Here is a 14002-nt window from a genome sequence, read left to right as displayed (position 1 = left end):
GCCCTCGAGGCTCTACCCAAGGGATTCCTACAAGGTAGGACCTGTGGGATCACTTCTTTTGTTTGTTATTGGCTACCAGCTGCAAATAGAAACTATGCTCAAGTTCAGACATGTGTCTGAAATGGTCATATCAAACACTGAAATCACCGGCATCATGAAGATTCACAAGAAGAACACATTGCATTAAGCTGAAGTGAAGACTGCATTATTGTCTGTGTGGAATAAGACTCGCTTGAACCTTGTTGTCATTGCCATTTGGCCATATTTAATATAAACATTCACCACTGCAGTAGTACATATAATGTATGTGACATTTTAATTACAAAAGGTAATTTTATGCATCTCAGATGAAACCACAGCAGTACCTATGTGAAAGTAGGTGGTGGGTCAAATAAAACAAACAAAAAAGGTACAGGAAAACCATTTTACCCTTTATTTGATATTCATTACAAATAAAATCATGTAAACAATTTAAGACAGATGGTGAAAAGATGGTTAGAAAAAAATGCACTTGACAGGGAAAGCACATGTAAAGTCACTAACATGCAAACAACAGGCCACAAATCACAATATTGCTCTTAAGATGTAGGCAATGCTTGTAATAAATATGCTCTGGCCACGACAAAAACGATCATATATTTTCTTTAGTGACTGATCTGTGTCATGCATGTCAGTGTGAAGGTTTCCATTAATCACACAATGTGAACATTTCACAGTACTTTAGATTAAAAAAATACACTAAAATGCTGAAACTGCAGTTAAAGACTGTTGGTGAACTGTCATAATAGAAAGACAAAAGTTACAAAAATACAGCACAACTTTTCAAAACCTAATAAACTGGATTAAACTCTATAACATCACTTGTGCAATACATTACACTTCATTTCATAAAGAGATTTCCAGCATATGCTTCATGTCATATTAACATTCATTTTTTTCCTGGCTCCAGCCGAAATACCAAAATATGACCAGACCATGCACAGATTTATTTGTGCAGATTTATTAGCTGGTGAAAACTGATGAATAGTGTTATACGTGTGAGAAAAGTCCTTTGATCTCAGGTTCACTTTGAAAGACTGTTAAGAAATCAACTGGAAACCGTTCAGAGTCTCAAATAAAACATCTGTGTTGTTCCTAACATAGTTTTTATATGCAGAGTCACACAACTATCTAGATTTGAACGTCTTACTAGTGTGCTGGTTGTAAAGTGATTAGCATGATATTTCCAACATACAGAAATATATTTAAGGGAAATGTTAGCATTCAGAGAACATTCTGGAGGAAAGCTGACTTTTTATTTAGTTATTTAGTTTCTTCCACAAATGATACTGGATCCAGCTGAATGCTAGATTTAACTGAAAGACATGGACTGTTATTTAGAGGTATATTTGTTAACATCTGTGGTTAAGAAAGGAGTGGGGTTATTTCCAGGATCTACTGCTCTGAACTCGCGCAGTGCCTCTACCACTTGTAGACGAACTGTAACGACTTGATGCAGTAGATCGGGCACTGCTGGTTGACATTCGGCTGGACATTCGACCTGCAGTAAACATGGGCCATAGCATCACTTTATGGAAGCAATATGGTAATACTATTATTTTTATTGTTAATAATAATGATAATATTAATAATAATAATGATATTAATAACAACAACAACAACAACAACAACAACAACTGGAACAATCAAATAAGTATTTAGCTTCAACCTCAGTAGTCTATGAAATAGAAAATACTGCATATGGGACATAAGGTTTTAAATACCGTAATACAGGAACAAAAACCGTTGTTTTAATAGTTTAAAAGGAGAAAATTCTGGAAATGCAGCAAGTGGCTGCCAACTGCTGTGTTCTACAAATTGGATTTCCAGTTGGATTTTAAATCTTTAACAGTGTCTTCTTACTGTTAGAGTTACTGGGGATGAGTATTTCCTCCAGCTGTTCCTGGATCTTGGCCAGCTCGTCTGATGTGAACCGCCACCTCTTCTCTGCTGCTCGTGCCGGATGATGTGACGCGTTGCATTTTTTCCCTTTTGATGATGTAGGAGAGGACAGGCATGAGGCAGGGATGGAGCCTGTTGTCATACCGCTTGGAAATTTCTGAGCGATTACTCTGAGACCTGGCAAGGCAAGACACATGAAGACAAAGGCTTGGTTTTACAAAACTTATTTTTAATAATTGTAGACGTTAGTGTTTACATCCCAGAGCTGCTGCAGAAAGGGGCAACGGTGCATTTTGGCCACAGTCTCTGAGTTCATTGGAAAACATATATGCTTGGCAGGTTCACACCTGGACACATATCACATGTTCGCTATGAAACGGATTACTTCTAGAGAAAGTACTTTAAAAGGCTCCAGTGATATTAGAGCTTACCTCCACTGAGCATAAACAGATTCTCAAACCCTCGTTCACACATGGTGGTAGCTGCCTGGCTAGCTATTCTCTCATCCTCATCATATACAATGATGATCTTCCCTGGGGCATTTTTCTACACCGCTGGTGGGTTAAGGTACAGTCAGTAGTTAAGTGTTGCTATTCACATTTGTAACATGAAAGATTAACAGCTGCCAAATTTGCGATGTGACTATAAAAGGATACGTATTCCAGCACTTCTTTGGTGTAGGGGTTCATTGTCCGAGATAGCATGGCAATTGGAAAACTGTGTGCTGCATGAAAGACAGACAATTGAAATTAAAAATGTCATTTTTTTGTACAAGGAGTTCAATGATCCAGCTTCATGTTTACCTACCGCTAATGATGTGGCAGCAGTCATACTCGTCACGATCTCTCACATCCAGCAGCAGGTAGGGGCAATCGGTGTAGGGCCTGTCAGTTGGCTCTGGGCTGGACACCAACTCACTTGCTATCTTTTGATTGTTCCTGTCTATATTCAGCTCTCCCACACCACTAATGACACTGAAAGGTCAAAGATTGGAGAGCCTCAGACTGTCTGCAGCTTCTTGCATTTTATATTGTAGTTTTTCTGAGTCTGGCAACTGTCACATTTATAACTCAGGGATGCTAAAGAACTGAGTATCCAACATATGAAAATAACGGATAATTTAATTGTAAGATCGGAGGTATATATTGTGTGGACAGAGCACATTATTATCTGTACACTGAGGCAAAGACTAAAACCTGATACTGACACTATACTTTTTTCCTGATGTGATTCACCCAGTTCACCCACTCGACACCCTCTACAGTTAATTTTAGTCTAACACGGGCTACAAATCATTTCCACTCATTTAACTTCTCCTGACATATGACTATAAAAGCCTGGTGACAGCAGTGTTGAGTCAATATAGTAGAGTAGTCACTTTGTCTCATAAAGGACAGAAGGCCTAATAAGAGTTTGTCAAACAGCGCATCACAAGTTTAACCCAGTGCTGCCCTTATTTCTGTCTCCATCTGTCCCCAAGCACAGGGTGACGTATGCTCCAAAGGACTCCCATTACAATGGCAGTCTGTCTCCTTCAGAGAGGCCACCGATAGAATTACACCTGTGGGATTCCTATTTAAAGTGCACGATGATGATAATGATGATAATGATTGGAGAGTATGGGATGCTAAGAACAGAGTGAGGGAGGTCATTAAGTGTGAAATAAACAGGGATGTAGGGTTTTTGGACAAACAGATGCCCTTAGGTGCAAAAAGCATGTTGTATGTAAACAGATAATGAACAGTGGGTGTAAATTTCAGGTGTGCTTGGGGTTAATGTAGCGATTGTTATGTGCTGGGTGTGACAGAGGCTGATAATGTAACGCAGGTTGGCTGTCAACAAACTCTCTTTGTATCGTTCTACAAAACACTTCCCAGAAGAAAAATTTGGGATGTTGTGCAAAATGTAAACAACGACATAAGTCAATATTTAAATCACTTAGAAAAAAAATGGAGGCATCCAAGGACAACAAACCTATCACTTTAAAAAAAAAAAAAAGTGTCAGTGCAATCCTTTGCATGTTTTTGTTTCTGCTATTTCTGTATCTCATCCGTCACCTTATTGTGTCCCCAGAAACACATCCATTTTATTTTGGAATGTTTTAGCATTTTTCTTTTTATTTCTGTTGTTTCATTCAGCTTTTGCTGGGGTTTTTTTTCTACTTCCGTTGTGTTTTATTCAACTTATGTTGTGTTTTGTGTGCTTTTTCAATGTTTTGTTGCAGTCCATTTGACCTCTCAAGGCCACCATAGAAAGTTCAATTCTCAAGACTTTATAAGCCATCTATTAACCATGAAATACATGTGGGTAGATATCAAAAGACATCTTGAAATGGGTGAACTCACAATGTAATACCCATCCAGATCTGATCTATCTGCTAGTGCAGTTGCAAATACAAATTAGACTCCTGGAAAAAGAAAATTGACTTCATATAGAAGTCAGATACTGCATCGAGAAAGTTTCAAAATCTTTAAAAAGGAAATACAATGTAATGATATTTACTGTTGCCTTAGGATACATTTTAATATAAACAGTAATAATAATAGTAAATTTTGTCATAATAAAGTTTGTCTGTCCAAATACAAATAGTATGGTATACTCTGTAAAGGTTTACGGAGTGCTGTAAATGACCTTAGAAGAGTTGACCTAGCAGTGTAGCAGACTTCACTGGCATCTCCTGTCTCCTGACAATCTGATGCCAGCAAAGAGCCATTGGTGTGTTCAGACGCGAACTCTGAGTCTCCTCCAGACTCCAACCGCAGACCATCTACAAATCAATAACCATACATTACAATACACTGTCAGCTACTGTCAGTAAGTCATGCTAAGTGAACAAGTAATTCTGACTGCAACTATTACCTTCTGGACTGTGAGATTCACTATCTTTTTCATTTTCATTCAGGTCGGAAACAGAGGCCACCTGCAGTATCTGGTGTGGAAAAGAACATTTTGAAGATAAAGGAGAAGAAAATTTTTTAAACAAAATTATAAATGAAAGTGTAACAAAAGAAATACACATCCTGAAGCTTGTGGAAAATAAAAGAAGAAATATCAATAAACAGAGAGCCATTTGTTTAATCACCATCTATGATCAAGTTGGTCGGTAGACTTTCCACTGATTGCAACACCAAACTTACAGAATGTTACAGTTCTGGAAAAAGTCAATTTTCATGCTTACCAGTTGTGCAAATGTTGTCACTTTTAATCGTTTGAAGATTTCATCTTTTCGATACCTGTAATCTTAAATGGAAAGAAAACAAATGCATGAATCTAATATATATGCAACGCTGAAAACCATCAGTCTTGATGATAGCTGCTCTTTTTGAATAACCCTTGAAGATGAACGTAAATGCTTCCTGTGAAGTCTAATGTAATTGATAAGTGTGAACCAAAGAGTATAATAGAGTTAGCCACTGCGTGCAGCCTTAGTAGTTCAAATTCACCTGGGTCTATCAGGTCCTGTATTTCTTTATCCCCTTCCATTGCTTCACAGAGGCTACGTCCACACTGGACCAGATAGATTTGAAAACGCCCCGCATCCACACTAGCGTTTTCAGTCGCTATGCCCACACGTACCCGGGTATTTTTGAAAACGCAGATTTTTCTATGCGTTTGCACCTTTCGTCCACACGTAAACGGCGTTTTTGATCACTGAAAACGGAGATTTTTAAAAACTCCGGCCAGGGTGGATATTTTCTAAAACTCCGTTTTTGCATTTACGTGTGGACGAGAAAAACGGAGAAAACGCAGTGTCAAAGATGTGCGCCTTTTTTGACGTCACACTGTGCGCCACGTTATTGTTTCGGTGAAATGAATTTCTACAATACTGTTACTGTTAATTGTACTCTCTGCAGTGTTTAAATGCTTACATATACACACAGTTACTGTCCCTCCACACATACCACTCGGTTCTGCTTCTATGCCCCAGCTTTGTTTACTTTTTCCCACCAAGGCTTCTAGACTTCTGATTGGCCAACATTTCTACACGGTTAGGAATATAGCGCCACCTGCTGCTTTGGCATGTTCCTAGCAGCGTTTTCCTTCATTTCTGCCTTTATGTGTGGACGGGATTATTTTTTAAAACGAAAACGGAAAATCTCTGTTTTCAAAAATACCCGTGTACGTGTGGACGTAAACGGCCGAAAACGCTTACGTTCCAGTATTGCGCATGCGTGAAACGCAAGACGATTCAGCCTGCCTCATTTCTGTTTGTCATTTATTTACTTTGCCGCTCTTTGAAATGTTGCGGCAAAATGTTGAGGAAAAGCACCGAGTTTTTTTTCAATGGACTAACATTGAGGTGGAGTTGTTGCTGTGCGTAACACAAAAGTACAAAGTTGTAAAAGCGAGTGAGAGTTAAAGAATTTGAAGAAAAGCTATCTGGAGCATGTACAGACTGATATTAATCTTTAGTAGGGCTGTCAAAATTGAGAGCAAACAAAACATCTGCCCTCCGCTATCTTAGTTTAATTGGCCACATGACTGCATCACATGACTAAAATGTGTCATCGTTTTCAAAAAGTCTTCGTTTTTGCTGTGACGCGAAAGCACTGTCTTCAAATGTATGCGTTTTCGAGAGCGTTTTCAAAATGCTGCATTTTCCTTCAGCAAAAACGCCGTCTCAGTGTGGACGGGAAGCCAAAACGCAGAGTACATGATGCGTTTTCAAATGAAAAAACGCATTAGTGTGGACGTAGCCAGAGCCACAACTCTAACGTGTCTGTTCCCATTCTACCTTACCACTAAAGCTACCACCCCAGTGCTCAAATCAAACTGCTCAGCCTGTTTTTATCAGTGCAGCTAATGCTGGTATTATTACCATTCAGACCTCAGTAATTCGCACTGTGACAAAAGACCCTTGCTGGCACCTTGCCAGTATGTCCCTTAAGACTGGGTTCAGTCCCGCAGAGGAAAAAATGTGAACAGTGGTACAATCTGCTTCAGAGAATGGAGGGATCAGGGTCTCTTACCCCTGAGAAATCAGAAGGAAAAAAAATCACTGTCCACAAATTTGATTTATTAAACTGGGCTATATCAATAGGTTAGCACCTCACTCTTTTACCTTTTGACAGTACACAGAGAGCAAGGAGACACCCATTGATTATTAAGAAATTGGGAGTGCCAGGTTGGGAAATCTTGCCTTGAATGTACAGTAAACAGGTCTTGTGCACTTAAGGAAAGTGCATGGATCTTAGAGTTCTGCCAAGGTGTGCTATTTGAGCCATGTTTTCACTTTATAAAGAAAAGACCTCATTTGTAACTTGCCACAAGGCTGAACTGATGTTACATGACCAATAGTCAAAAGTAGCAGGCTAGCAGACCAGTGGGCAGAACAACTGTTTTGTACTACTTGGGTCAAAAATGTTGCCATTGTCAAGGAAGACACTGAAACTGTAAAAATAATCGATTTTTATTGTAACTGGTGAGAAAGATAAAGTATAGATCTCGGTTATAGAAAATAAAAGAGTAAGGAATAAGTATAGTTGGTTATCGCCTAAGAGAGCTGTTATTTTTGATGCAACTGTGTGGGAGGTGGCACAAGGGGGCGGTACATTAAACAGGGATTTTGTACTATTATGACCAGCTGCCTGGAGGAACAGATGTTTTGTGTTTCACTTAGGCCCAGTGGAGTAAGCAGGTGCACATCTCAGTCCATGAGGGTGTTGGCATGCAGAGTACTTGTGTGCAGGAACACTGATATGTGAGTTTTAGGACTGAGAGTGACTGGTAGTCATTAAGAAGCCAGATAAATGTATCAGAGCATTAATGATCCACGTTTAATACCTTTTTGTTGTTCTTTTATTGGGTGTTTGTTTGTCCAGAAAGGCTTTTGCATGGATGCTTGTTTTCATGGTTTGCAGTCAAAAGGATCACATATGGAATCATTCAGAGTGCTTTTAATATTGATGCACACTGCTGTTATGAGAACGCTTATAAGGATACTGCAATCACGAAATTCTTAAAGACAGGTTACTCACTTTTTTTAATCTCCTCCAGTCTTTCCATATACTTCGTGAGACTACATCCTGGGAAATAAACCGTGACATTAACATATATAAGGAAGTTAAAGAGCATTCAAACTGTGTGTCAAAATAAGCTACACAGTCACGTAAATCTTGCATATGTACCTGTGTCAAGCCTCGTTTTCACATGCTCATACTTTGCGTTTTTCGGTATCTTTTTCTTCATGTACTGCAGGGAGAAAAGAACGACACGTTAGCGTTAGCTGTGATAGCTTAAACGCAAATCGTACAGTCTAGAATAAAGAGCACCTTTTCAATAGTAGTGAGTAATCTAGCTAATGCTGTCATTTTAACAGGTGCACTACCGTTGATACGGTAACACTGACACCAATATAGCCGACTAGCTACCTCTTTGGAAGGGCTACATTATTTTTTGTTGCTCATGCTGTAGCCGCATTAAGTTAATGGATTTTTCGACAGTGCAGTAATGCCACTTAGCGTGTAAATAAAATAACTAGTGCTGTTTTTCTTCCCCAACGTTACCTCTGCGTTGCCGATGCTCCGATTCAGCGACATCTTTTTAAACCGCAATATCAAAAGTCCAGTTTCAAGGTTAACAATCTCAGTTTTGATTCGTCAATGTTTTTTCCCCGACCAATCAGGTAAGGTTATACTCTGGCGCTCTGTCGACATAGTGGTTTGGCTAGTTGCTTAGCAGCCAAAGACGCTCCACCCATGACATGGCGCGTTCAGGTCTCGTTTTTTTAGGTCAAAAGCACAACACATACAGTTTGCAGAATATTTCCGTGGTTTATGAATTTGGTATGTTCTACCCGATATTTTTACGCAGTCTTTCCTCTTTGTTGTTTAACACAATATGCTATGCTCGTTTTTTATATTTGTACGACACGTAATTACAGTAAGCCCTTAAATCCTTAATATGACACCAGAGTTTGAATAGAATAATTCAGCAATACTATTTTGTTCACTTTGAGTGATTTTTCTGTATTTGTGAATGGTTTCTGTGCATAAGTATTATCTTGTAAAGATGGTTTCCAGTGAAGATTTATACGTTTACTATTTTAACATGTGTCATGAATGCAACACCAGTCTTTGCTACAGAACACGGGTTGTTTTTTGTTTTCGTTTTAGCTTAACGCTGCAGATGAAAGGTTCAATTCTGTTATGCGTTTAACGAAACTCATTGTTTATTTTTGACCTCGGAAACCATAAAGTACGACGTGAATTCAGCTTACTGAAAAAAAGTGTTGAGCTATTATATCTGAGTTCGATAGGCCAGGTCTGAACGAGTTGCTGGACGCTCAGTGCTGTGTTGACAGTCATGGAGGTGCAGATGAGCGGGTTAGTTCAAATTTCCTTCAGACAACTTTAGCATTTTTACTCAACACACACAATGGCGTCTGTTATGGTAAGTATATTTGTTTTAAAACTTGCGTTAAAAGAAATGTGCTAAACTTTGTGTACATAACGTCATATGGCGCTAATATTAGCCGAGTCGGCAAGTTTCTTTTAGCTACGTCTGCTAAGAGGATTTACTGATTGGGCTGTCACACGGGGTCCTCTATATTAACTTATTAAAGCATCGCTTACACCTGCCTTTCTTCAGCTTCGCCAAGCGTAATGTTTGTAGTGTCGGACGACCACGCAGCAAAGCAGGGAAGTAAAGACTACCACGCTTATCCAGCAGTAGACTTGAGTCTGAGCAAGTTGTCCCTAACGACACGAAAAGAGTGAAAGTGTTCATGAAGCAGAGCAACGCCAGAGTGTCATTCGAAAATCAAAGTCAAATGTTTTACTATAATCGCTGAGTTTTCCTAGTTCGAAGAAGTTAGAAATTATTTATTGTTTACACAGATGATTTTTTTTTAAAACAATGCACGCAGATTTTTCTACACTAATTGAGCTTTGTAATTGAAGGAGGATCCTACGTTGGAGAGGCACTTTAAGGGACACAAAGATGCTGTCACTTGTGCAGACTTCAATCCGAACCGCAAACAACTGGGTAACCCTTACTTTTCAAATGCAGACATGCTTTTAACATCATGCATATATTTGCTCTAGTCTTGTGTCATTCTTTTGACCTTGAAATAACGTTATAAAAAAGAGAAAGAGCATGTTGACATTGCTAGGTATTTCAAATTTTTATTGATAATATTTTAACTAAAATGAACAGATTTAAGCTATTTTTTAGAACTAGGCAAGTAATATTGAAACCACCTATCCTGTGTTCCAAAAAGGGCTGTTTTAATGGGTGGACATTTAACCTGAACGTGTCCAATTTTTCCTATGTTTTTGCATTATTTCTCTAACAAAGGCCATCTGTACTGATTGTACTGACGGGAGTTTCATTTCACTTTTTGTTTGAAATGTCTCCATGTGTCTTTGTTACCTTTTGTCCCTCCAGCCTCAGGGTCATTAGATAAAAACTTGATGATATGGAATTTGGCTCCCAAAGCGAGGGCCTTTCAATTTGTTGGGCACCAGGATGTGATCACTGGGGTGCAATTCTCTCCATCTAGCAATCTGGTGGCTTCTTCTTCCAAGGACAGAACAGTCAGACTGTGGACACCTTCAATGTAAGCATCAGTCACTTTATCCAAGACATGTTTAACCTGTGAATTAAAACTCGGTCCAATAACATGCAGTTTGGTGTATAAATTAATGTCTTGCAGAGATTTGGCAACAAAAATAAAATGGCTGTATTTAGTTATTTTCTGTGCATCTCATAGGAAAGGCGAGTCGACAGTGTTCAAAGCCCACACAGCTGCTGTACGCAGTGTTGCCTTCTCCCATGATGGCCAGAGACTGGTGACAGCATCAGATGACAAGTCTGTTAAAGTGTGGAGTGTTCACCGGCAGTGCTTCATCTACTCCCTCAATCAGCACACTAACTGGGTGCGCTGTGCTAGGTACCAAAGACCACATAAATCCCTATAGTCTATTTTCATGCAGTTGTGTTATAACTTACTTGACATTTGGTTTGTATGTTTGAGCTCGTTTGAATTTCCAATATAGTCAAAGAAGTTAATATGTTACATAGAGTTGTGATTAAAAGTTTACATACAGCTCATTGGCATAAATCTCAGCAAACCTTTTAGTCTTTTAGTGATTTCTTTGAACTGTTCTTTTTCCCAATCCACTCAGGGTTAGAGAAGACCAATATTTATTTGAATGTCATTCAGAAAGTTGCACATCAACCAGATATTTTTGGTAGTCATCAACAAAGATGTTTCACCACTCTTCCTGAGTTCATTTAAATTGCTTGTTTTTTGGCACAGACCTGGATTTTTAGGGGAAGGTGACAACTTTTCAGTAGTGTGAGGTCGTGACTTAATGTTGGCCTGCTTTATCCATTCTAAAACAAGCTTTGTTGTGTGTTTGCAATCATTTTCCTGTTGGAATACCTAATTGCGGAGTTGCAGAAATTGGAGGTAGCCCTCCTTCTTCATTTTTTACTTTTATCTACTTTTTGCAGTCTAAGAGTACAGCCGGCAGCAAAATGGCCCCATAGCAGGATGATACCACCACCATGCTTGTGCAAAATTGTTTGAACTAAGGATTTTGGAATCTGCAGTTGTGTAGAAATGGATCCATGACATTCTCATTGGATCTTAACTTGGACTTTTCCCATTGTTCTTAATATTGATCAGTTCAATAAGTGCTGTCAAAAAAGTCCAGTTGTAGTTAATAGGTAAGTTAATAGGTTTTGGTCTTTTTAAGTTAGAAAACATTGTAGAACCTTCAGCATCCCCTTATTAAAATATTTAAGTGATTAGGTGTATATATTTAAGCCTGTATGTGTACTTCTGTACACTTAAAAATGAATCCAAAATAAATGTATACCCAGTTCTGTTTTTTTGCCTTAATTTAATCTGTTTGCTGTACAATCATTCCACCCTGGAAAAAGAATAGTTCAAAGCAGACATTAAAAACCCAGAATTGAGAGTATTGAGGAAAAACATTGAGCAAACGTCTGATCATAACTGTATAAACAACTCACTGATCAACTGAGTGTTTTTAACTATATGAGTGTGAAACAGCACAGTACTGCAAAAAGTGGATTTGAACTTTTTCTGTATTATCGTTGTGTGTTTATTTCCTGTAGATTTTCTCCGGATGGCAGAATCATAGCTTCCTGTGGGGATGACCGGACTGTCCGGCTTTGGGACACATCTACCAAACACTGCATCAACTGTTTGACCGACTGTGGGGGGTAAAATCTCTCCAAAAACTGATCTAGTGTTCTCTTTTCTCAATATGTTTCATATAAGTTTTGTGCATCAGTTACTTGAAATTCAAAATTCAATTTGTTGTGTTAATACAGTCACATTTTCTCTTTGATGAATTTTGCGCATACACTTTTCAAAAATGTATTAAGCTGCATATTTTTCTTAATGACGAGATATCCCGATTTGAGGGTATTGGTTGTGTTTGAAAATTTAGAAGCTGGATTGTAAAGTGGTGAAAGGCCAGAACATCATTAGATGTAATTTGATGTGAAAACTAACTCGCCTATTTTTGCTCTCCTATTCATGGCCACTGATTGACTTCTTTTTTTGTTTTTGTTTTTTAAACCCCAGATCAGCAACATTTGTTGATTTCAACTCCAGTGGTACCTGTATTGCATCGTCAGGAGCTGACAGTACTTTGAAAATCTGGGATTTACGGACCAACAAGCTTATTCAGCATTATCGTGGTACGATAATGCTTTTTTTTTTTCTTTCATCTTGTATAAACAAGTGTCTAAAATATCCTACAGTTAAGACTTTAATTGCATTTCTAGATTACTAGGTATACAATTAATTCACCTGATTTAAGTTTTCATTTAAAATTCAATTTTATATGTGTATTTTTGTGGTTGTGGCTTATTTTTTGTACAATTGGATCAGTTCATAGTGCAGGAATCAACAGTTTTTCCTTCCACCCATCCAACAACTATGTGATAAGTGGTTCGAATGATGGCACTATTAAGATATTGGACCTGTTGGAAGGGCGTCTGATCTACACTCTTCATGGGCACAAGGTGATGCTTAAAGAAATGTCCATTTTATTAGTTCTTCATAGTGTTTGATTGTAGTCTTTGACATTCTTTAATATATTTTATTAGGGTGCTGTGATCACTGTGGCCTTTTCCAGGGCTGGAGATGTCTTTGCCTCAGGAGGAGCTGACAGTCAGGTTCTGCACGATGACTGAACAATGAATTACCCAAATCATTCGAGGTCATATCTTTACTGTTGGAAAATGTGCTGAATTTGGGTCATGTGGTTGCATCTTGGTTGCTTAGGTGCTGCTGTGGAAGACTAACTTTGACAGCAGGTCATATCAGGATGTCTTACTTCAACACAGCCGGAGGTCGACACCAGATCCCCCACCCCACCTGTCTGACATTCATCCCAGGGGACCACACCTTCATCACCCACAGCCTACAGCCATTCAGGTCAGTCTTGTTTCACTTCATTAATACTAACAGACCATCAAAACTCTGTGCTATTAAACATTTTTTTAGACATTTGCCATTTTGATATAAACAGCAGATGTAAACATTTAAAGATCGTACTTTGTTTGGAAGGCACAGTGCTTGCTGCTTAATTACATGTTTTGTTGCCAGGTCAGTCCAGCAGTAAAAGACACCAGATCAACTGAGCCACATGTCATACAGCTGGGACAGTCTGTCCATGGCAACATGGTAAGCTAATGCAGATTTCAACACATCTAAACCGTAGGATATTTAGTCGGGTGTCTATGTAGATTATTATTTAGTGTGTGCATAAAAATGACTTGAAACACAAACATATTGAAATACAGAAACAGCAATATTTAACTACTACTCAAGATACTGATGAAAAATGTTCTTATAGTGTCTATGAGAACATTTTATAGACGACTTAAACTAATTCATACTTGTATCATTTGGAGGGGATGCGCATATCACCACCAGGTGGCAGTGCAGACCAGTGTTTAGTTTTGAAATCCTGAAGCTTTTCTAAAACTTGCTTCAGCGGATGTTAAGGATGCTGTGATGTATATCATTGTTTTATTTATTTTTGCTTTGTGTTTACGATTAGAATGACTGTAA

The 14002-nt window shown here is 38.5% G+C and overlaps 2 protein-coding genes across 7 annotated transcripts in view; one reads left to right on the top strand and one right to left on the bottom strand.

Annotated features, from left to right (window-relative positions):
* Window positions 1-265: 265 nt before the first annotated feature.
* cep41 (centrosomal protein 41) lies at window positions 266-9549 on the bottom strand. 3 transcript variants are annotated; one of them, XM_086299570.1, is made up of 11 exons: window positions 9516-9549; window positions 8070-8133; window positions 7920-7967; window positions 5120-5181; window positions 4801-4870; window positions 4573-4708; window positions 2749-2915; window positions 2598-2665; window positions 2373-2487; window positions 1903-2118; window positions 266-1540 (listed from the first exon to the last, which is right to left on the bottom strand). In XM_086299570.1, exons 2-11 carry the CDS (start codon window positions 8128-8130, stop codon window positions 1422-1424), a joined length of 1062 nt encoding a protein of 353 aa, XP_086155696.1. In that variant the 5' UTR covers window positions 8131-8133; window positions 9516-9549; the 3' UTR covers window positions 266-1421. The 3 variants fall into 3 exon arrangements, with proteins under 3 accessions (XP_086155696.1, XP_086155695.1, XP_086155694.1); XM_086299569.1 differs by lacking the exon at window positions 9516-9549 and adding an exon at window positions 8448-8611; XM_086299568.1 differs by lacking the exon at window positions 9516-9549 and adding an exon at window positions 8214-8388.
* Window positions 8811-14002, top strand: part of poc1b (POC1 centriolar protein B) — a 51660-nt gene continuing 46468 nt past the window's right edge. Inside the window, exons 1-10 of one of the 4 annotated variants that reach the window (XM_086299565.1) lie at window positions 8811-9333; window positions 9843-9927; window positions 10330-10501; window positions 10655-10834; window positions 12031-12138; window positions 12506-12621; window positions 12815-12948; window positions 13033-13101; window positions 13211-13363; window positions 13535-13612. In XM_086299565.1, coding sequence (XP_086155691.1) covers window positions 9319-9333; window positions 9843-9927; window positions 10330-10501; window positions 10655-10834; window positions 12031-12138; window positions 12506-12621; window positions 12815-12948; window positions 13033-13101; window positions 13211-13363; window positions 13535-13612 — 1110 coding nt within the window. In that variant the 5' untranslated portion in view covers window positions 8811-9318. Of the gene's footprint in view, window positions 9334-9510; window positions 9928-10329; window positions 10502-10654; window positions 10835-12030; window positions 12139-12505; window positions 12622-12814; window positions 12949-13032; window positions 13102-13210; window positions 13364-13534; window positions 13613-14002 lie in introns of those variants that run through there. The other 3 variants (XM_086299564.1, XM_086299567.1, XM_086299566.1) reach the window with 3 other exon arrangements.

Source organism: Aulonocara sp. 'chitande type north' Nkhata Bay, linkage group LG7 (assembly GCF_057382095.1).
Source record: "Aulonocara sp. 'chitande type north' Nkhata Bay isolate Kocher_YH1m ecotype deep benthic linkage group LG7, A_spYH_male_GT1.1, whole genome shotgun sequence".
NCBI classification, from domain to species: Eukaryota; Metazoa; Chordata; class Actinopteri; order Cichliformes; family Cichlidae; genus Aulonocara; species Aulonocara sp. 'chitande type north' Nkhata Bay.
This window is presented reverse-complemented; position numbering and strand designations above follow the sequence as displayed.

Coding starts and splice junctions, on each gene's coding strand:
- cep41 (XM_086299568.1), bottom strand. CDS start 8,252: ATGACAGCATTAGCTAGATTACTCACTACTATTGAAAAG. Junction 5,182..7,919: donor ACTGGAGGAGATTAAAAAAA/GTGAGTAACCTG, acceptor TTTCCATTTAAG/ATTACAGGTATCGAAAAGAT. Junction 2,666..2,748: donor CTGCTGCCACATCATTAGCG/GTAGGTAAACAT, acceptor TCTTTCATGCAG/CACACAGTTTTCCAATTGCC.